The 23,754-nt window shown below is 46.1% G+C and overlaps 1 protein-coding gene across 3 annotated transcripts in view; it reads left to right on the top strand.

Annotated features, from left to right (window-relative positions):
• The window catches only part of LOC135918909 (eukaryotic translation initiation factor 4H-like), a 36,200-nt gene that overhangs the window by 6,813 nt on the left and 5,633 nt on the right, over positions 1-23,754 (top strand). For all 3 annotated transcript variants that reach the window (XM_065452608.2, XM_065452607.2, XM_065452609.1), the window contains exons 4-7: positions 3,776-3,840; positions 7,787-7,886; positions 17,854-17,995; positions 18,844-18,947. In XM_065452608.2, the coding sequence (XP_065308680.1) occupies positions 3,776-3,840; positions 7,787-7,886; positions 17,854-17,995; positions 18,844-18,947 (411 nt within the window). The remainder of the gene's footprint in view (positions 1-3,775; positions 3,841-7,786; positions 7,887-17,853; positions 17,996-18,843; positions 18,948-23,754) is intronic.

Here is a 23,754-nt window from a genome sequence, read left to right as displayed (position 1 = left end):
CGCAGCCTTGCGCATTTCTCCCGTCGCCCTCCCGCCCCTACAAACACGAATGAACCGTGCCAACTACGCTGATAACGCTGCTCCCAGCTTGTTGGCTCGGCCCTCACAGTTGGATCTTTATTCTATAGCCCTTATTCTGCGCAATTCTGCAGACAGATTAAGTTGCTCGTGCTAGCCTTCGTTGCATTGAAGTCGTTCCTGGCCACGTTGTTTCTCAGCCTCATTTGACTTGCCGCTAAAATGGAAGATGGCTGATTTGCCTGCTGATCATCGGCAATGCATGATGTTGCCGGTGAAACGAAAGTGCACGGCTATAGATTTGGAAGTGAAGCGCTTCTAACCAATGAGGCGATCGTTGCGAACAGCTTGTATCGGATAGTGACAGTGACGGCAACGACAGCAGTGCTGATGTGGTAGGGCAGGCTGCCTCAACATTGTCCCCGTGGGAGGTCCTGTAAATAATTCAGTCCATCATGGGTTTGTTTTTGCGAGGGACCTTCTGCTTCACAACGTGGAGCATCTGGGTGCCTTGAGAAGGATGTCGGAAAGCTTCACGTAAAGCAAGCAAGGCTGATAGACATGCGGTTTTCTCGTGCAAGCCAGTGGGAAGTACGTGGCAACATGCCTGTGGCGACTTCGCTGCAGCGTTTCTTCTGGATTTCCCAAGCTGAGATGCTGCAGCAGCAACTGTCTCGCATTTTTTAAAAGGCGCCTTTTGGGCCCACCGAAGCGATGCCTCGGCGGAATTCGTATGTCACTTGCTGCCCGTGACCCTTCTTTGCAGTTGTTATAGCAGTGCCATTCTTGAACGCTGACAGCCGCAGCTTATTACACGATTGGAGCACACAGAGAGCAGAGTTAGACAGTTAAACGAGTCAACACAATCGGAAGCCGGATGGAGGAAAGTGGTGGGGGGGGTGGCCTTCCCGCCATTGTATTTTTCTCGGAACAGCTACGCCATCCCCCATTTTTTTCATGCAACCCGGTTGTAACAATTATTGGTTATAACAATGGAATTTTCATGGCACTTGAATATTGTTAAAAGTGGGTTCCACTCTACTTGTCATACTGCCATACTCTGTTCAACACCTAAGCATTTTGCTTTATCTTATGGCAATCGATGATCTAGGGAGCAGCAGAGTGTAGGTCATCGACAGTTCATTGTCTTTCATTTTATATTCTTTGTGGTGCCCAGAGTGTGTTGTTAATAAGCCTGCTGTGGAGAGTGTGCTTGTGGAAAGGTCTGTGGCGAGTGCGAAGTGTGAGCCATGGTGGCTGGTTCCTCGTTGTGTGCTGTGCTCCTGCACACTTAGTGTTGGAGGTTGCATAATCTTAAGTTTCTGGGCAGTGAGAGGCAGCGCGAAGCATTTGCTCCTCATTTCCAACACCCTTCACCACGTTGGCGTTCTGACAGCAAGCGTTTGTGGTCATCGAGTGAGAGGTGTTCGTGTTTGCCGGTGCACGTATGACACCATGCTTGTTAATTTAAACAGTAAGGGAATATTTACTTCAATTTATGTGGCTGGTGAACCATGAACCTTACTTCGTGTATTTTTCTCTTTGCGATCACAATCAATGCTTCACTTTTGGGGAGATGGCTACTTTTTTTGTTTTCAAGGAGAACAGATACCTGCATCTCTTTACAGTTTTGTTTTTAATTTGTGGGTGCCATCTGACGATGGCTGCGGGCATTAAGTGCAATCAGCCATGGCTTCCGAGATTTACGGTGCTACGCCACACGTAATTCTTGGACACTGTGCGCCACAACTATGCATTGCTCCCCGTGTGATCTGCACCGCATGCACTGGCATTCATAAAAGTGCAATTATGGCCCGACCTTCCTATGATAATTTGTTTATGAGTAATTACTGACAATTACTATGTAATACCCTCGTAATGAGGGCCTTTGGGGGTATTTTGAATAAATAAATAAATAAATATGCAAGGAATGTTCTGAGAATTGGAAATTACTTTTGCTGCTGTTAATTTTTCACTGCAAGTACAACTTAGTTATATCAAGGTCTGACAGTATACTATTTATAGCTTGGGTTGTGTTCCATAGGGATAATCTCTGGCAATATTACATTCAGTATGTGCCATTTGGGTCACACGGTGTGAATTGATATAAGGTAGGGGGGCTGTCCACACACTTGTTAGTGATCATTTTACGTTGGGTACCTTAGTTATTCATCCCCACTGAAATGAAAGGCTCTCCTGCAAATTTTAATGCAATTAGTATTCCTCAGGATCTTCACCCATGTCTGTTAGTGCCTATCTAACCTCTTTCGCTCCAAGTTGCATGACTGGGTAGAGCATGAGGCTGCTGTGCCGAGGGAACCGGGTTCAAAACTAACCTTTGTTATGCGTACTTGGGTCACTGGCTATGTGGAAATGTCGTGGTGCCGTTCTTCATTGAACATCTTTAGTCAACTTCGCCCGCTGGATATCCTGCATATCACGAAAGTTTTAATATCTCTTTTTCGTTGGGTGTGTGCCACTAAATGTGTGCTGCCCTTCAATGACAAAAAAAAATTATTCGGAAAATTCTTTAAGATTTTTATGGGGCTCGGCAGAATTGAACACACGTCATATGTATATACTGCCTGTGTTATCTGAATATATATTCATGCCTGCACCATGTGCAGGATTTGCGGAGGTGCCGCTACATGGCGCAGAGCATTCAGAGGGAAGTGCGAGAGGAGCCCGACTGCACGCCTCATAAGTGACACGTTTCAGTGACGGCAATGGGATGTGTCTCTACTTTTGTTCCATGCTAATCGCATTACCATCAACATTCATCGTGAGATAGGTATTGGCAGAATTCTTTACAAGTTGTGGATGCTCCGGTGAAAGGAGATGTTACAAAAAATTCTTGGTGTGGAGATGATGTCCCTGTTGTCAAGCCAGACCACTTCCATCTTACTGAGGGTACGACAAAATGTTTAAGCATTAGTAGCCCATACACCTGAGAATTTATACAATGAAGATGGATGAAATTCATTATCTGATTTAACGAAGGAAGTCTAAAATGTTTCTCCCCAATATCGGTGTATAATGAATATATGCTCATGCTAATAATGAATACCACATCTAACAAAGGCATTTTTTATGCTGGGTGCGGCTAACCAGTTACGCATCATCATATCAAGATTTTAAAGGTAACTTTGTGGGCCATGTATAGTAGCTTCTCAACCAAACCAGGCATGCATGTCATCTGTGGTGACATCGGAGTGACACAAAGACACCTTTTCTCTAGTTCGAATGGTTGTAGCAGATGCTGAAACTGTTGTATAGTGTATGTTGCACTGAAACATATTCTGGTTTAATCCGATGAGAGGACACATGTGCTGTGTCTATGAATACTACCAAACAGTACCAGCTGCCGAATGTCGTGTCTGGGCATTTCATTGCGAGTGATCTTGTTCAGCCGAAAAAAGTCTGGCCATCTGAGGGACGCAGGGTGCTCCGGTACGTCGTGTCCTCTGTGGAACGGATGAAAGTAATCGCATTTTTCCTTCAATTTCATGCTTGATTGTGCACAATCGATGACGTAAATTAATTCAAATGTATTCACAAGAAATTCAGATTTACAAATAGTGGCTATTTGATTTCTTATTTGAAAGTTTCAAACATTCACACACTCCTAATGGTATGAAGAAACTAGGCACCCCTGTGCTTGTGTTGAATACTGGCACAAACTCTTAGCACTTGATTCTGCAGTTAGTTGATTACTATTGCTCATGTTTAAGTGTTCAAGCCTTTTTTTTTTTTCCAGGCTACTGCTATGTGGAGTTCTTTGACCTTGACTCCCTGAAAGAGGCTTTGGAGTTTGACGCAGCTGTGAGTAAACTTCCTACCTGATAACCCTCATTAGGGCTGCAAAACGTTTGCAGAATACAGTTGGCTTATATTAATTTCACCGTGACGAGACCAACAGAATTGAATTATCCAGCTGGTCAAATTACAAGAGGCAGAGACAAAATGTTCTAGCACTGCTGCTTTATTTAGTAGTGTTTACCTGCCTCTCATGCATCAATGAATCTAAGGTTTGCCCACTTCCTTTTGGTTCAACGCAGAAAGCAATGTGCAACCAAATCTATTCTGAACACGATTTTGTATCAAGAAAAATATATCATGCCCTCGATTCTACTACTGAAAAAAAAAATCGTGAAACCTGCAGAGTTTACTTTTACAGATTGGAAATTCATTTCTATCGCTGTCACTCTCACACAGATCTCTATAACTACGAACCACGAAACACCGTAGAACATGCAATCCAATGCATTGGACATTCTGCATTTTTTGAATGGCTGCACAAATGTCGCAGACTGGATGGTGGCCACTGCCTAGACTAGCCACTTTGCCAGCTCGCCGTGTGACACAACACTCCGGCGCACCAAAAAACATGCGATGTGGTGCCGCTGCCCCTGGTTTAGCATGGAAAAAGCTTTTCTTTGCATATGTGAAAAATACTACAGTAGTGGAAACTTGCTCTGTCGTCGGCTTTTTTTTTTTATGATTGTGGCAATAAACACTGGTTGGGACAATAGGTTATTGCTAGTGGCGCAAACACATTTTCGGTTTTGTGTCCTTTTCTTTTTACAGACCAGTTTTCTCAGAAATAAAAAACAGGGTGTGTGTGTTAGGAGCAAGTAAATATGTCATTCATTGTGAGCGGGCATTTGAACTTGAAACCGTGGAAAGGGGAAAACAACATTCCTGGTGGAGGTTAGTGTGTCTTTGGTGAATTCGCTGTCCCTGAATGCTGCCAAGACATTGATGTCAAGCATGTGCGTGCCCACCAGTCAAGTTTGAATTAGATGGTTATCTTGCGAGGGCCAATTTCAGGGTTAAAAAAAAAATCCTCATAGAAATGTATAGGTGCAGGCCACAACCTTCGCATGAGATTGAATACTGAAAAATTGACTTAATGGAAGCCTACGGTATACTGTATAGTAAGACCCAGTTCGAGTGCTGTAGGTACCTGTATAAATAAATAAACAAAATACCTGACTCTGCTATAGTATTGAACAAAAATACTGTGGTTCTCGGCTTTGATTGTATTGACAGCTTAACCCTTTGAGGGTCGATTTTTTTCACCATATGCGACCGCCCAGGGTTGATTTCTTTTTATTGCAGATTCCAGTTCTTCTCAGGGACTTATTTCGAAAAAAATTTACCGTAATTTTTCTAGGGTGACCGTAACGTGAGAAAAAAAATATTTTGCATTGGTATATATGTACTGTTCATTCATGAATAACAACAATAAAAAAGGAAATAAACTTATAAGAATTAAAAATTTAATGCATTTTTTATACACATAGTTCCAGGCTTTGAAAATGCCCACACGAGAATGTTGCGCAACTTTCACTTGTTGCTCCTCTTAAACTAATATTTAATGTCCATAGCGTAATCGCACTTCGTAGGTGCCCGCACTCAAGAAGACTGTGTGATTGTGTGCCCGTCAAAAAAGCAAAACGTGTGACAAACTTCAGCTGATCTTCATCTTATCGCCAACTAGAGGCGACTAGTTTTCTCGAGTGTCAAAAAAAAAAAAAAGTTACGAGATGACCATCAGTTTGCAAGTGCAAGAAGCCGAAACCGCCCACGAAACAAAAACAAAACCGCCGCCAGCCCGCGCGCGCGCCAATGCGCGAGTGGTAGTATATAGACGCGCCGGTGCAAACTAGCTCTGAATCAAACCATGCAACTACCGTAAAAACCGGACTATAGGTCGGACCGGAATATAGGTCGATCCCCCAACTAACGAATTCTAAATATGAAAAAAATCTTTTTCAGTGGCAAAAGTACCGAAAGACATGACACCCTTACCTATAAACAAATGCGACTCAGCGAGTTGCACAATGGTGACAGTATTTATTTAAATGCTGCTCGCATGTGCACCTGGCCAAGTATAACGATATCGCGCGACCAACGACCCGCGTGCTTGTCAACACCGTATTAACGGTGCTGAGCAGCGAAACAAACGAGATACGCGCATGTGTACACATGCCTTTACTTTCGCTATTTCGCCGCTCCGTGCCATGATGATAAAAGGTGCTGACAAACACGCGGGTCGACGGTCGCGCGATACTGTTAAAAATTCGTCGGGTGTACAGTACACAAAAGGGCACGAAGTCTGCTAGCGCTACTCCGAATCAGAGCAACACGTTTGAACAGAGTCGGATGACGAGTGCTTCTTGCTGTCCAGTCTATAGGCACGTGCGATCTCTACCGCTTTCAAACGAATGCATTCGACAACAGCCAGCGATCTTACACACAGCTCTCGGACGGACTCCGCAACCTTGCCTTCCAGTTCTGCAGTCCGCTGCGATCCGGCCACGAAATGATGTTTTCTTTTGGTTGCTGCAAGTTGTAATACGTTGCTTTTGCCTCCGCCACTACCGAATGCTATTTTCGGATACTCCAAGTTCGCACTGTGCCGCCAGGTTGCCATGGGCTTCCGCGTACTCAACCGCCTTTTTCTTGAAGGCGACGGTGAATTGACGTCAGCTTCCGCTCATTTTGAACCAAAATGAAAATGCAGCCTTTAATTAATATAACTTTGCGACAGTGGAAACGCAAAATGCCGGTGTCACAATGTCGCCACGCCATAGAATAAAGAACCAACGCCACGCTGCTGATGATGGCGATGGCGAAGGCGGCTGTTTACTTCATCCGCCCATTTTTGCAAGACTTCCGTAGTTTTTCCGCCAATGTCCGGCATATAAGTCGAGGGTCGATTTTTCGCGATGGCTTTTTGAAAAAAAGTTCGACCTATAAAAAAAACCCCTGTATTCCCACATAGTGGCAGCACATGACAGAAAAGAAAAAGTTAAGAGATTGGTGTGCTTTTTAAACGTACAGACCGCGCCGTAAATATGCGGCATCGAGCATTTTCGGACTTGTTCGCGGCGCCGTATATTTAAGTCATTGACCCTCAAAGGGTTAAAATAAATGTGTTTGTGCAAAATAAGGTGTTAATGCATGGGGGCATCAGTTCATAGATATGGCTGTTAAGGGTGACGAAAAGGATGAGGTTTCAAGTGCTGCTCTCTTACAGTTTAGCAATTTTGGACTTCCTAGTTGTTATGTAATAATTTCTTCGGCATCCTAGAAAAAGCCAGTGAAAGACAAAACCCGCTTGCGTGCTGCAATTGCAGCACTCTCAAACGTGCAGAGTACGATCAAGCAGCGCATTTCGGCTGGCGTGCTACTGCTTAAAAAGTGACAGGGTAGTAATTTGGTATTGTGATGTATGCCAGTGATGCGCATCGCTCGCATGCTTCATGATAGCGATAGACAGACCAGGCAGCATACTGAAGCTACGTGCACTGTTTGTTAATACGCAACACGTTTGAGAGTGCTACAATTGTGGTGCGTAAGCATGTGTGTCATGTGCCTTTCCTTTTTTATGTTGTGGGCTTTCTTTAGGATGTAGAAAAAAAATTATTAACGGTCAAGCAGGAAGTTATAAGCTGCTGAAACAAATGTTTTCTAAAGCACTCTACAGATTTCCGATTCGAAGTTTTGCCTTTAATTCTTGCGAAGTTCGTTAATTAATATTAATTTATTATGCAGTTAAAGCAGAATACAAACAATTGTGTGACTTGCTCCTTACAGTAGCCCACAGCATGCATTTGGTCGCATCCTCCTAGCATGCTTTGGCAATATTTAAACCTTGGCTAAACTTAACTGGGAAACCCTGCGTATTGGTAAGTCATGGCAAAAATTTTAAAAACAGTATCGGCTGTGGAGTACAAAATACCTTGGCTCATGTGTACAGGATCTTCAGGGCCGATCTCTGCGAGTGGACATCGCTGAGGGTCGGCGGAACGACCGTGGCGGAGGATTTGGCAACAGGCGAGGTGGACCAGGAGGAGGAGGTATGCATACAACCATGCCATGTACTATGCAGTAATTGATTATACAAAAAACCTGCAAGTGTGCTTCACCACACATCTTTGACGTGGAGCTTGCGCAGTTGTTTCATCATCATTCAGTTCAGCACACGACGACACCGCACTGTTGACATCTGCAAGGTCTTCAAATGTGATGGTGGCAGGAAACTGCACACCCCAGCCTAACAGGTCATCAGTGATGCAGGCATTTGAGCTCATTGGGTAGTTCAGGCTCTTCAGTTGTGAGTCGGGCTCATTCGGACTGCAATCCAAGACTCATTTGGAGTTGAACTGCAAGGGCACCGTTTGCGAAATTTGACGCGGACTGTCGATAACTTCACGAGAAAGACTTCTTGGAGCCAGCAGAGCACTGTCTGGAACTCGAACTAAACAAACAAGTACAGAATGGCGGAACGCTGTCCAGAAGGCAAACTCAACAAACAAGAGCGTGCCATGCGCGATGGTGCTGGAGTATTTATTTATTTATTTATTTATTTATTTATTTATTTATTTATTTATTTATTTATTTATTCAAAAGAACCTTACAGGCCCTATGGCAGGGCATAAAGTAAGGGGGGCATATTAAACAGTAAAGGTATAAGAAGTACAAATTTCCAACAGGCCCATTGCTATAAAAAGATCACCGTGTTACACAATATTGAAGGCACAAGGAATACAAAGCAATATCTGAAGGCGCACGAACACTTGTGACTGTTAACAGAGCAAAGGAATACCGTTTATGAAAATGATATACAGTTAAACCTGGATGTAACGAACCTATATGTAACGAATTCCTGGATTTAACGAAGTTTTTGAATTCCCCAACGCTTCCCCCATTGAAGCCCATGTATTTTCGACCTTGATGTAACGAACGCGTTGCGGCGGTTAGCCTTGATGTAACGAACTCCCAAAGCTGATCAGCCATTACTTTTTGCACTTTTAAGGAAAATTCGGCCGAAGAAATGCTCTAGATTATTGAATATTAATATTGTAAGGAACCAGCAGCTACGCGAACGCCAGGGATTGCCGCGACCGAGCAAAGTTAGCGATGATGATGATGATGGCGGCAACTAGCGCCGCTCCGTGCCTAACGTAGCAGTCTTTTCAGGCTTTGCTTGTCTAGCGTGACGCCAGGTGGCATTGGTATCGGCAGCTGATTTCTCTTTTAGATTTATTTTGTTTCGTATAGATTTGAGGACAAGCATTCTTATTTAGTGATTTTTATTTGTTTCAACGGCTTAGACGCACTTATGTGTAAGAATTCACTTGAAAAGCAACGCTGATAGCCGGTTCTTTCATTGCCAGGGCGCGGGAAGGGAGAGGGACGATGACGAACGACACTCCATGACGAACGACATGCGTCACTTTTTTTTCTTTCTCTGTGGATGCGTTGCATTCGCCATTTTGAGTGTTGTCCTGCGTTCTGCACGTGTGCGTGTGTCAACTGTGCCCTGGTACTGGTTTGTCCGACTAGTTTTGGAGGTGTTAGGCCTGCCTGTCGGCGTGTAGTCGTGCGTCTCCGCTTCTAACTACGTCGTCGGTTGGTCGTGATGAGTTCTGCTGCCAGAAAACGAAAAGTTCTGTCTTTTGAAGACAAACTCGCAATTTTAAATGCTGTCTCCGCGGGCGAGAAGAAGAAGGACGTTGCCGCCCGTTTCAGCATTCCAGCGAGCACATTATCAACGATTTTGAGTGCGGAACACAGCATCAGAAACGCAGTGGAGTCGGGAACAAGCTCGAAGAAAAAAAGACTGAAGCTGTCCACATACACTGATGTGGACAAGGCAGTGTTCACATGGTTTTTGGACACGAGAGCCAGAAATGTACCCATAAGTGGTGCGATCTTGCAACAGAAGGCAAAGGATTTTGCGTGTATCTTGGGCCATGATGATTTCAAGGCAAGCAACGGGTGGCTGCAGGGATTTAAGAGCCGGCATGGTGTCGTCGGAAGAGTAATCAGCGGCGAATCTGCCTCCGCAGACAGCGATGCTGCTGCTTCGTGGGTGGCTGACGAGCTGCCTGGAATCCTGAGTCGCTTCGAGGCGGCTGATGTCTACAATGCCGACGAGACGGCTCTATTTTATCAGATGCTTCCGGGCCGCACGCTAGCGTTAAAAGGCGATGACTGCCGCGGTGGAAAGCAGAGCAAGCTCCGCATAACGATTCTGCTGTGTGCCAACCTCGACGGCACAGACAAGCGAGTCCCGCTAGTTGTCGGCAAAAGTGCCCGTCCCAGGTGTTTTAAGGGGACGAAGCGTATGCCCGTGAAGTATGTGGCGAATTCCAAAGCTTGGATGACTCGGCCAATATTTTCTGAGTGGTTGAAGGAATTTAACCAGGACGTCAAGCGGCAAGGCCGTCAAGTTTGCCTACTGCTGGACAATTGCTCGGCGCACCACGTCGAGGGCCTGCAGCTGTCGAACATCGAACTGCATTACTTCCCGGCCAACTGCACGTCTCTAATACAGCCCCTGGACAAAGGGGTCATTAACAGTTTTAAATGCTGTTACCGGCGCCGACTAATCCAGAAGATACTTCTCGACATCCGTCTGGAACGGGAGATGAAGATCGACATTTATCAAGCAGTCGAGATGCTTGCTGCCTCCTGGCAAGAGGTCAGGGCAGAAGTTATCGCGAATTGCTTTTTAAAGGCTGGAATAGCCAAAAACGCACGGGCTGGTGCCGACGAGGTAGAGGAGGAAGACCTTTCTACTCCGTCCGATGTGGCCGAAGCGTGGAATGAGCTATGCACTAACGGTGGTGTACCCGACGACGTTGAACTGACTGACTTTTTGTTTGCCGACAACGCCGCCGTGGCTACAGAAGAAATGTCTGATGCAGCAGTAGCTGAAAGCGTGCAAAATCCCGATGGCGGTGATGATGGTGCCTGTGAGGCAGATGCGTGTGACGTGCCTTGTGCAAAGGAGGTGATGAACGCAATGGACGTTATGCGCCGTTTCGTCGGCTCGCTCGACGATGAAGGAGCTCTACACGATTTAGCTTCTTTGGAGCGGCGTGTTGTGCCGTCACTTGTGCCGAAGAAGCAAGCGCAAATTACGCAGTTTTTTGGTGTAAAATAAATGCTTGAAGGGTGAGTTCACCTTCGCGGATATATTGAGCTATTTGGTTTCGTTTCTGCATCATTCGTACGAGCCTTCACGCGAAACCTGCATGTAACGAAAACCTGCATGTAACGAAAAATTGCGAGCTTTTGTCAACTTCGTTATATCCAGGTTTAACTGTACATGAGAAGCTGAGAGCGGAACGTGTTGGGATTAGATATTGAGGCTATGTTATCAGGGAGGTCATTCCAGAGACGAATGGCACATGGTAGAGCAGATGAATTAAATGCATTTGTTTTGCCGTATATGCGCATGAAACTGAACTGATTATGTAATCTGTGTGAAAAAGAGTGGGGTATTTGTAGTTGTAACCGGGTTCGTTTATTAGTGTAAATATATTTGTGGAATCAGCGCAGAAGAGCGATGTTGCGGCGGATATCTAATGGCGGCAACAGTAGGTCTAGTTTAATTTGTGTAATGCTTGAGTTTATACTGTAGTTACGGGACATGAACCGAACTGCTCTATTTTGTATCATTTCTGGATGTGATGATTGCGATGTTGACGTGACCTCACAATTCAGGCAAAGCCTCAAGACTGGCATTTGCAAGGAAGGGTTTTTTCGATTCGCCTGCATCAGTGTGAACCAGTTCCGGCAGTTCACAGGAAGTTCAGAAATTGTGCAGCTCGATCCCTGAGGTGCAGGCCCAGCAAGACACTCGAAGGTGCAGACACGGTGCAGGTGTTATGTCAGACTAATGTGCATGGAGGGGTCATGAACTGCAGGTATGATCGGGCATAAATTCCGGGGTGTAAATACACACCACATTTACGTACCGGTTTATCGGTCTGCGACTGTACTATATTGTTGACTTGTGCCCGGCATATTTAGGATTGGGTATAGTGATGCATAACTTTCCCTGTGATAAGCATGCAGCGCATGGCACAATTTTGCACCCCATTTGTTCTACGACCATTTACGCCAATAGCTGCACTCAACAGCTTTCGACAGCATGCGGCGTCGGACCGCACGCCACATGCACGACCAACAGCTTGTATGTGGTTGCACCAGGTTGCACAACTGCTGCGTCGCCACTGACAGCACTGCTAGCATGCACATCGTGGCCACGTGGTAGACCGGGCGGGGTTGGCGAGCAACTTCCTCATCGCTCCGATCGTCCCGGTGCTTTTTGTTTCTCTCTGGTCAAGACGTTGACCTCTTTCGCTGCTGACGGCTGCACAAAAATTCTGTTCACATTGAATTTATTCATTATGACCTGCCGAGGCACCCCTGCCTTCACAGCTTTCAATATTTCTACTTTCGCTACCAAATCCTTTGCCTCATACTACGCCCGCTTCGGTGGGGCATGTGGTGGCGTGGCTTGCGCGGCGCGGCTATGCGTGGCAACGAAGCGACAGGTGCATGCACGATGTCAAGAACAAAACAAAGTATAAACGGAGAAAAAGAAAAGTGCCAACAAAATTTAACAAACGCACAAAAAAAGTTCCGCCATTTTCGCACACGCACCTGACGCAAACCGATAAACACGATAAAAGCAACGAAAGAAAACTGCAAAACTCTGCAACCACACAAGCACAAGCAAAAGACGTCGGAAATGGCGGACAGCAATACAAAGAAAAAAAATAACGTATGTATAGATTAGGGTTGCTGGCATAGACCGATAACTACCGTGCTGATAACCATAGCGATGCAGAGGTAGTGCTAAGCGCTAAAAGCGACGGCAAAGCCAGAAGTACATCATTGCTGCCATGTTTTTTGAGACTTAGGCTTGTCTATTATGTAGCAATAAAATAAACATGGCGGCCTTGATGTATTTCCGGTCTTTCAGCACTCCCAGCACATGCGAGCATGGCCTTTGAGTTTGGTGCATGCTAATCGGAGACGCCATCACTGGCGGTGCGATTTGAACACCCCCTAGTGCCACTCGATTTTATATGCCTCACGTGCTTCTGAGCTTTGCGAACTGTCCAATTTACTGAAGTACGACCAAATATGTCCGAAATAATGGGAGTTTCGTGCCATAGTGTTGCGTACATGTTTGACGGGACCAGACGGCGCGTCCGAATTAACCGAATTTCTGAATTAACGAGGTTTTACTGTAAAAGATAGGCGACGTGGTCTGTGGTGTTGTCACAGATGACATTTTCACCCAAGTAGTCAATGATGACCCTGTTGTGAAAGATGACAATGATGAGGTGGATGAGGAAAAAGAAGTGCAGGTGCGGCCTTTGTTATCGCAGGTGATGGAAGGACTGAAATCCGCACGGCTGTTCATATTTGAAGAGCATGAGGAGATAAGCTTACAGCGATCGCTTTCAGAGAGAAAGAGCAGGAAATGATCACAGATATTTTTTTGTCAAGAAAGGGTAATGGTTCCAGAGGTGTTCCCACTCCTTTTGTCATCAAATATTTCATATTTACTCTAATCTAACGCATACCTTTTCCCCTATAAAACGAGTCCAAAAATTGCATGCGCATTAGAATCGAGCACAACCTTAAATCCGCGTTACCATATCGCCATCGGCATTCGAAAAATGGCTGCCTCGTGTGCGCTTGTAGCCTAGCTGCCGTAGCTTCCTCCATGTGTATAACTCCATGTTGTATGTGTAACCAGGCGCTGGTGTAACCTAGTCTACCGTCTGTCTTCCAGTTTTCTGCGTTTATACAATCAGCATGGAAGCGCCGACTGCGAAGACACCCCGAGTCCACCATCATTTTGCATTTAAAAGGAAAGTTATCATATGCGTGGAGACGGATGGAAATCGGGCCGCATCATGGCCGTTTGGAGTTCCCGAAACTTGCGTGCAGCACTGGCACAAACAGAAGGAGAACATTTTCGCGGAATACGTGCAAGAGCAGCTAGCGGCACAGCACCCTGTGATGACCGATCTGCTCAAAGTATGGGCGATGCAGTTAGCCCTACAGAAAGGGCTAATACGGAGTGACTTCAAAGCGAGCAGGTGCTGGCTATCAAATATTAGGAAAAGAAAAGACTTTCCTCTTCGGAGGTGGACAGGGATATGCCAAAAATTGCCCGAAGAATATGAAGAGAAATTGCACAGTTTTCAGCGGTACGTTTTGAAGTTGCGCCATAGAAATGGTAACACTTCGGACAGATTGGAAATGCCTATCATACGCCGCTCTACTTTGACATGCCTGCCACCACAACCGTTTAAAAAAAGGGGGCGAAGCAAGTGCGCGTTTTGTCTTCCGGCCACGAAAAAACTTGAGTTACTGCAATGCTTTGTTACACTGCGGATGGGTACAAGCTGCCCCCCTATCTTATCTTCAGATGGAAGATGCTCCTGAAAGGAATCGTGTTTCCAAGTGGCGTGATTGTGCATGCAAAGGAAAAAGGTCGGTTGACCACGGACTTGGTCGCTGACTGGATTGATAACGTTTGGTGGAAGAGACCCTGCGGCAGTTTGGGTCTGGGTGGGATGCTTGTGCTCTACGCGTTCAGGTGCCACCTTGTCCAGAGCATCAAGGACAAGCTGGCTGCATGCAACACTGACCTTGTCGGGATATCCGGCTGCATGACATCGCAACTCCAGCCACTTGATGTTTGTTTGAACAAGCCAGTGAAAGATGGAATTTGGGCACTCTACACCAAATGGCTTGTGAGTGGCTGCCACGAATTCATGCCCACCAATAAAATGAAGCGTGCCTTGCTGCAGGACTTCACTGGATGGGTGAAAGATGCATGGTGCACGATTTCGTCTGCCATGGTCAACAAGGCCTTTAAAAAGTGTGGGATTTCGAATGCCATGAACCGCACCGAAGATGAACTGCTTTGGTCTGTTGATAGCGATAAGGAGTTGTCTGACGGCGACGACTAGTGATATCTATTGCCCGCGTGACTCGTACCGGTGCAGTGAAAATCTTGGCGGCAAGGTACGCCGCTTCCATTTCTGTTTTTATTCATCGCAACTTTAGTGTATTGGAATAAATCTGTTTTTCCAAATGAAAGAAAATAGTATTTCTACATGGAAGCATGAGGTGCGTGGTATTATACTCTTTCTTTTTGGTCATAGAAAATGGGTGCACATTAGAATTGAGTAAGCACGGTACCTCTTGGTTTATCACTTTCATTAGTTCAAATTTCATTTAATTCGAGTTCATGGGTGTCTCCATGAAATTTGAACGAACAATCCTTTACTATAATACTATCATGCTAAAAGGCAATTTAACATCATTAAAAAAGGAAGTCGGCCTTGAAAAAACACCTGATAAGCTTGAAGCATATGTCAAACTCAGCAGTTGCTTAGCAGCAGTAAATTGCAGCTAAGAAGGAGAACTAACTTTTTTCTAGTACTACAGTCGCCGACCGTTTATTCGGACCTCACGGGGACTGCGGAAATGTCTGAATAAACAGGTGTCCGAAAAAGCAGATTAAGAAAAAACAATGAAATCCTTTATTTCCACGCACTTATTCGGGCTCGGCAGTAGGCTTGAAGAAATCGTGAATGCGCCGTTGCACGCTGTTCCGTTTACGCGCAATCAGATAAGCCTGAATGTCGGAGAGGGTCGTACGGTCACTATATGCGGCTGAAAGCACAGTGACTGCTTGTACACGCTCTGCATGCGACGGCAGCGTAGCACATGGTGCGTCAACTTCCAACTCGGTCATCGTCCGGCAATGCAGCAGAAACCTGATGAATCATCTCGCCGTCGTCGAGTTCTGCGCATGTCAGTACAGCCGTGTCAGCACCTGTGACACTGTCAATGGGACGGTGTCCGGAATCGCAATGCAACCACTGCGCAAAGCAGAACATTTTCCGTGTCACTAAGGAGCACATCGGAAGGCGACAAATCTTTAGGCCTCCCGGCACCCGCTTGCCGGCATTCCGCAGCGCAGTCTGCGCGGGCACTGTCGGCGCCATTAGAGACTTGACGCGATGTTTCCGTATGCCGCGTTGGATCACCGAAACCTCGACACAGCAAACAAAGCAAACACCACCGTGCCGACACCAGTCACACAAACGAAAAAACACGGCCTGCTCGCAGTGTCCTGCGCGAAGAAACATATCAGCTGCTGGATTGTCTTGACATGGCTTACTAAACTGAAACCGGAACTGCTGCAGAGCCACTCTATCGAACTAGGCAGAAACGATGATGATGAGCGGGGATTTCCAGTAGCGCCACTTCGTGGGGCAGCAAGGAAGCTCCGTTCAAAACAAAAATGGCGTTCAGCAAGTCGAATCATGCACCGGTCAGAGTCGGTGCATGGTGCTCTCGACCGAGTTGGCTCAAGGAGTGTCCAAAAATCAGACGAGAGGTTGCAAGGTCTCTGAACTTTCGGCAGTTGTTATACATTATGGTCTATGGGGAGAATGGCGGTGCCGCGAAGCTGACTGAATAATCGGGCATGTCCGAATTTTTGGAGTCCGAAAATCGGTCGGCGACTGTATATGTGTGTGAAGAAGGGTTTTTTTTTTGTCAGTTGTAGCAGATACCTACTGTATCTACACGACTGTAAGTCGACCCTCCATATCTTGTGACAGGAAAAAAAAAAGGACAGCATACCCGAGGGCGCATTTGATAAAGAAAATTTATTAGTAGCTGACATGGTCACTGGACTACTCGTCTTCACTAGTGCTGCCATCGTTGCTATGGTCGCACAGCGTGTCGTGCAGCGAAATTTCACATTTGGCAAACGACCGCACCACGACATCTTGTGGAACAGCAGCCCTCGCCGTATGCACCCAACCACATGCAGCCGTCAGGGAGGCTCTTTTGACAGGTCCGGTTGGCGTAATTTCGCGGTTTTCTGCTGCCAGCCACTTGTACTCACGGCCGAGCAGGTCCTTAAAAGGCGAAGATCCGAGCTTGTTTCATGACCATGCCGCACTTCATTGGCAGGGACCGATCACGCATTTCAGCGACGCATGCCACAAGCTTAGCCTACAGCTCCGGAAGGCATCCAGACTTCGGCACGTGGGAAATTCCTCACTTGCCGTCACAGGTGAAAATTTGGCTTTGCTGCAGTCGCCACTCTCGCACCACCCGTTCAGAAACATAGAACTTGCGGCCCGCTGCGCAGCAATTTGTTTCTTCGGCGTAAAGGATGACAGCCCTGAACACTGCTGTGAACGAGTACCGAATGATTAGTGGGCCTGGAGCACTTATGACGACTGAGGAAGCATAGAAGTAGCACATAGCCGGCAGTCAAGCGTTGTCTGCTCTTCAATGAACTACCGATACTCCCTGCAAGCGCTGCCTTTCTGAGGGGTACCGCCGCGAATGGAACAGCGGTGCTTCCATCAACTATCGACACCCCCCCCCCCCCTTTCCTGAGTGTTGTGTGCACTGTAAAACTAAAAAATGTTGAAAAACCCTTCCGGAAAGCGAACAAACATGCGGAAGAGTGAAAAGCTACGGGTAGGGCCATAGAGCAAACATAAAATTGTAACTACGTTGTAGCTCCTGTTGGTCTCGCTTTTTTGGCGGTGCCATGTTTTGGTTTCGATTGTAAGTCGACCCCCCACTTCAAATTTTCAAATTTTAAAAAAGTGGTGGACTTACAATCGTGTAAATACGGTAGTCTGTTATGGCCAGGTTTGTTAAACGTGCAATTTGTTACATTAATAATACTGGCAGACCAAATTTGGCGAGAAAAATGGTCTGTTATATCCAAAACTTTGTTGCGTGCAGATGTGTTGTAACGAGCGTGGACTGCATTTGTAACCGTCTCTGACAATAAGTCATTGTTTTCTGCCTAATAAGCACTGATAATTTTTCACAAAGTGTTATGCATTAGTCTAGCTCAATTTAGTATATTTGTTTTGGGTGTGACTATAAGTAAGTAAAGCCTGCCCTGCTTGCAGTTGTTTCTGTGCTGAATCAGTTGTGGTTTTTGTCTGGCTGCAGGTTTTGAACGGGGTGGTGGCCGAGGGGGTGGACCAAGGGACGGTGGGCCCCCTCGATACGGAGATAGAGGAGGCCGGCCAGGAGACCGCGGGGGTTTCCATGGAGGCTTCTCGGACCGCTCCAGCGACCGTGACTTTGAGAGGTGCTTGTGTGCCCTGTCAAACAGCACCGCGAGTCAAGGGCAAACGCGAGAGCAAGGCGACAGTATGACTGGAGAGCAGTCGCTCGTCTTGTCGTCATGTTGGTTTTTGATCTGCGATGAGGCCAGTGCAACACGCCTCATTTCTTGTTCTTCTTAGCTGCTTGTTGTTAGGGATGTTTGCTTTTTGGTTGTCATAACATGGTGACAACTGTCTTCTAGTGTGTGGAAAACTAGCGATAGTTATGCTGCTGTACTGGCGCATTCATGATTGAGGTTGCAGGTGTCACAATAGTGCTTAGTGCTTAGAAACTTCTGTATTACAACGAAACTAGTTTTTAACAGCTAAAAATTTAACTTCTGTATATATACGGGTATTTTTCTTTTTTCAGACGCCCTCTAGGCTCAGGAGCATTGCCTTGAGATTTGAAAGGAGAGATGCGAACTAACTCCCTTAACTCAAAGTTCCCTTCAGCTACGCCTCCTTTTATGCACCCACGTGACAGTGCACGTCTTCCTTTGAAGTAAAGGATCTTTGGTTCAAAGGACTTTGAAAGTGCCCGTGCGACTGGGGTATAAGCTTTTGTAATGAAATCAATGTTTCATTACCGCCAACTTACTTGAGAACTTGCCATTGTACTTCAATGAAAATGGTGAGGAGTGGCTTTGACGGTAGGCTGTTACCAGCTCTGTGAATGTGGTTTCGTAATGCACTGCAAGTTTTCAGATGTGTGTTTCAGCAAATGTCTGTGTTAGAATCGAGTAAATACGGTGCCTTTTCCTGCTTTACAGATGTCCACGCTGTCAGAACTTGTTTGTGTTGACGAGTTCCAATGTTCTTGGGTTTACAGGGGCCCACCTGGAGGAGGCCCCGGCGGTTTCAACAGAGGACCACCTTCATCTCGTGGTGACAGGCGGCCTGCAGACAGCGAGGAGTTCCGGGAGCCCACAGCAGGTGAGCAGTCTTTGTCACACTTCGGTCATCCTGCTGCCATGCCATGTCGGCATCAATAGTTCTGAAAAAGGGGCACTAAAGGAAAATAGTAAGCCTAATTAGATCAGTAGATTACATCAAGAAGTCTGTTATCAGTTTCTGTGTGCTAATCTACGACTTTGTTACATAAAAATTTCCATCGAAGGTCCCGCTGCTACTCCTCCATTTGAATCACCCGTGCCAAATTTAATGAGTTGAAGTAATCTTCGTGTGGGGGGACCTCCCTCACTGCCACTTTCTGTGAACTGGCAAGTGCTGACATCGCAGAAGAGGTACCATAATCCAAGATAGGTGGCGCTACTGATTTTGTCATTTTTTTTTTCCACTTACGAATGCCTTGTTCAAGCAGAGAACGAAAGTGTTGTTATTACAGTCAACGTCTGATTTTTCGGACTCTCAAGGGGCTGCGAAAACGTCCGAAAAATTGAGCACTCCAAAAAATCTAATGCATGTAGAAAACGCACCATTTGATAGGTATTTTTCGGATGGGGAGGGTCAAGGACGGAATATCGAACTTACGCAACTCTGCCAATGCATCATTGAGGTGCTTCTGAAAAGAGCTGTCTATAAATATAAATAAAAATCCAGCAGTGGGTGCAATGTTGCCAGTGCTATATTGATCTGAGTCAACGGTTACTGCCTTAGCAGCCCGAAAAATTGTTCGTCCTCTTTAGCATGGTGTTCTGCTTGCACGCGATTATGTTTGCTTCAATTTCAGCCAGGATCATATCATCGCTGTATGCTGATGACAGCATCATAAGTGCTTGCATCAACTCTGAGGTCGTTGGCTGTGCCGGCGCTGGCTCTTCATTCTTGGAACCAGGGTTTTCCGAATCCGCTGTCACATGACAATTTTATCATTAGTCAACTACGCACAAAGTTCGAGATCTTTGTTGGCGTTGGCGAATCCTTCAGAAGTTATCTCAGTTGGAATCGAAATGCCAGCGTCATGCAGGTCATTGGAACACAAAGTCCATGGAAGGAGATTGATCACACACGCTGTCATTCTCTCTAGGCGAGTCAGTTGTCTCGGTGCTGATTGTGAAGCCAGCATGGCAAAAGCAGTTTTGTATAACCCTCTTCCGCGAGTCTGCAAGCATGCCAACAGCAGACCTAAGATCAATGGTGTAACTTGTGTCGCTGACTGAGCACAGCGCCATGCAGCTGAGCACAAGCAACCTGTACAGAAGCTACACGTTGTGCATCATGCCTTGGTCCATTGGCTGCAGGACTGATGTGGGGTTCAGCGGCAGAAATTTCACCTGTATAGACTTTAGGTCTTTGATGTGGCCATGTGCAGCACAGTTGTCCACAAGCAGCAGAACTTTTCAGTTCTGCTATTCAAACCTTCTGTCCAACTTGCAAATGTACACTTGGAATAACTGCTATGTTATCCAGGCCTTCTTGTTGGCCTCATACTAAACAGGTAGGATTGCCCCCTTAAGGGGCACCCCCCAGGGTTGCTTAGTGGCTGAAGTGTTAGGCTGCTAAGCATGAGGTCGCGGGATCGAATCCCGGCCTCGGCGGCCGCATTTCAATGGGGGCGAAATGCGAAAACACCCGTGTACTTAGATTTAGGTGCACGATAAAGAACCCCAGGTGGTCGAAATTTACGGAGGCCCCCACTACGGCGTGCCTCATAATCAGAAAGTGGTTTTAGCACGTAAAAACCCCATAATGTTTTTTTGCCCCTTAAGGGGGTAGGAGGGGATGAGAAATAACTTTTTTGTTTCATGGCAAAAAGGACTGAAATTTACCACACACACTTCACATTGCATTAAAGAGACGCATCTAACATTTCATTAAGATATCTTCATTAGTACAGCCGAAATCACTTATAACGATACCGGTTTTAACAATATATCAGTTATAACAATGAGAAGCTGCTGCACCTTCATCTTGTGTATGTTTTGCATGGTGAAATAACCCGCGTATTACAATGCCCCGATGCCGCATTATTGGTTATAACGATGAAGTCTGGCTGCTCAGTTTCCGAGCCGAAAGGTAGTGAAATGCGAAATCCTTGAAAAGAAAAAAAGAAAACGAGAACTTTGAGCCGCTGCATGATGGCCCACTGCTCGAACGGCCACCGTGCACTCATTTTCCAGCCTCCTCCGTGAGTCTCTCCCGTCGTCCTTCCACCCCTCCAAATACGAATGGGCTGCGCCCATATCTCTACGCCGCGCCACCCTCCGAAACACAAACGGACCGCGCCAACTGCGCTGCTCGCATCTTGCTCGCTGGCTCCTCATCCAGCGCAGTTCTGCAAACAATGTAATCGCCCGTATTCGTCCTTGTTGGTTGCGTCGAAATCGTTCCTAGCCATGTGCTTTCTCAGCCTCTTTTGACTTGCCGCCGAAACGGAAGATAACTGACCCGCCCAGTGATAATTGGCAATGCACAACGTTGCTGGTGAAAAGAAAGCGCACGGCTAGATTTGCAAACTAAGTACTTCTAACCTATGAGGCGATCGGCACGAAGGTGTTTGCATCGGATAGCGACGGCGACGATGGCACCGATGACGCGGTAGGGCAGCCTGCCTCAACGTTCACCTAACAGAACAGGAGGCCCGACGGATGATTCAGTCCCTCCGGAGCTTCATTTTTACGAGGAACTTTCCGCTGCACTACGTGGAGCACCTGGATACCTTGGAGAAGGATGTCGGCAAGGCTGACGGACATAGGGTTTTCTTGTGCAATGCAGTGCGACGTACGTGCTGAGACGCTTGTGGCGATCTCGCCTCAGCGTTTCTTTTGGGTTCCTCAAGCTGACAGGCTGCCGCGGCAACCTCCTTGAATTTTGAAAAGGCCCCTTTTAGGCCCACCAAAGCGCTGCCTCAGCGGTGCTCGCATGTCGCTTGCCACCCGTGACTCCTCTTTGCAGTTATAGCTGTGCCATTCTTTAATGCCAACAGCCGTGGCTTGTTACACATGATCGGAGCTCCCAGGAACCAATTAAACGAGTGAGCACAATCAGCAGCCGGATGAAGGAAGGTGGTGGGGAGGGGCATTGGCCTCCCCACCATTATGGTTTGCTAAGATCAGCTCTGCCAGCTATGCAACCTGGTTTTAGCAATTATCGGTTATAACAATGGAATTTTCGTGGCATTTGAATATTATTATAAGTGGATTTGACTGTATTTGTTTTATAAGAATTTACAAGTTCCTGGAATGTGGAAAGCCTGGCACAGTAACAAAACATATTAGGAAACTGGGAATACCTTGTATGTTTGCCCAAATATCTAATCTACATCAAGACAGTTAAATTTTTTTTTAGTGTTGTAATAACGTTTTGCTTAATATGACATGCATATGACTATGCTTCACTGCATAGAGCCATGTAATTATTGTGAAATAACAAAATAATAGAAAGATAATGAAACATTTCAAGACTGTCTTGATGTACAACATAGTTTATGGATCAAAGCAGAACAAACTGGATCAAAATCAGTCCAGCCGTTGTTACGCTATGCTTTCCACGAGCAAGGTGACTGACAAAAAAAATTGGAAAAACGGGCTGCAAAGTTTTGTAAGCAGTGTAGGTTTATTAGAATGCACCAGGGCTACAAATAAATTTTTTTCGGGCACTGTTAGTGTATTTCCAGCCAAACCATTTGGTACAGTGATGATTAAACATTGCAAATAGCAGAACACATGGTTTCCAAAAACAAAATTTTTGTTTGGCAATTTTCGCTATCTGATCCTTGGATCCTTCTGTTTCCATATGATGAGCGTTGGAAGCTTCTCGCTGCCTGACATGTTGCTGGCAACAAGGATGGTCAGCCACCCTTTGCTGTGTTTGCTGAAATGGCAGAAGTCACCAGCAAATACAAGTGTTTTCTCTGGGAGCATTTTGTAAAACAATCCAGTTTCATCGCAGTTGAAAATGTTCTCGGGCACAAACTTCTGCAACAAAGACTGTAGCTTTCCATTCTGATACTGTGTGATGGCTGAATTGTCAACATCGCCACTTTCCCCACACATTTTCTTGAACTTCAGCTCATCGTGATTCTTGAAATTTCTGAGCCACCCATCATTGAACTTGAAGTTCTCGACGTTCATTTGAAGCATTAAAGCTTCCTTCTGCCTTTTGCTTCAAGACGAAACCTGAGACTGGGATTTGCTTTGCGATCGTGGTGTGTAGCCACATGAGGCGCGCTTTCTCAAACTTTAAGTAAGCCCCTGACTCGCATAATTTTTTTGAGCCCCAGTTGGCTTCCAAGATCTTCAATTTGTTTTGCATGGAATCCGAAACCGCTTCCTTCGAAATTCCGAACTCCTTGCCCGTGTCGGCTTGTAACCAAACGCTTTTAACTTGTTTGATGATAGTGGCTTTCTTTTCCATCGGTAGTTTCTTTTCCATTTGCCTACGGTAGGGATTTGTGCGCTTCAAAGCCATGTGCAAATATGACGAAGGCTTAGTTGGCACTGTCGCTGTCAGCGGTGAATCCGCTCTATGAAAAGCACAGCGCCAAACAGGGGGAAGCTTCAATACAAACATTGAAGGGCGATCACAGCAGCTAGCCAAAAAATATGTGAATAAATACAAAAGGCTATGGCCATAGCTACAGCTGCCAATGGATTGGTGTGCGAGAGTGCTGGTTTGAGCTTTCAATACGATACGATGGCCGCGGTGCTGTAGCTGGCTATGGCCATCAAATTGGCATGCGACAGTGGGGGTTTGAGGATGCGAAATAATCAAAATGGCGGTGATAGATGCCGCTTTGTACCTGCGGTTAGGGGTAAAAAAGTCAGAAAAAATTGGATAG

This window comes from Dermacentor albipictus, chromosome 2, assembly GCF_038994185.2.
Source record: "Dermacentor albipictus isolate Rhodes 1998 colony chromosome 2, USDA_Dalb.pri_finalv2, whole genome shotgun sequence".
Classification (NCBI taxonomy): domain Eukaryota; kingdom Metazoa; phylum Arthropoda; class Arachnida; order Ixodida; family Ixodidae; genus Dermacentor; species Dermacentor albipictus.
Note: the sequence above shows the minus strand (reverse complement) of the source record. Positions and strands in the feature narration are given on the sequence as shown.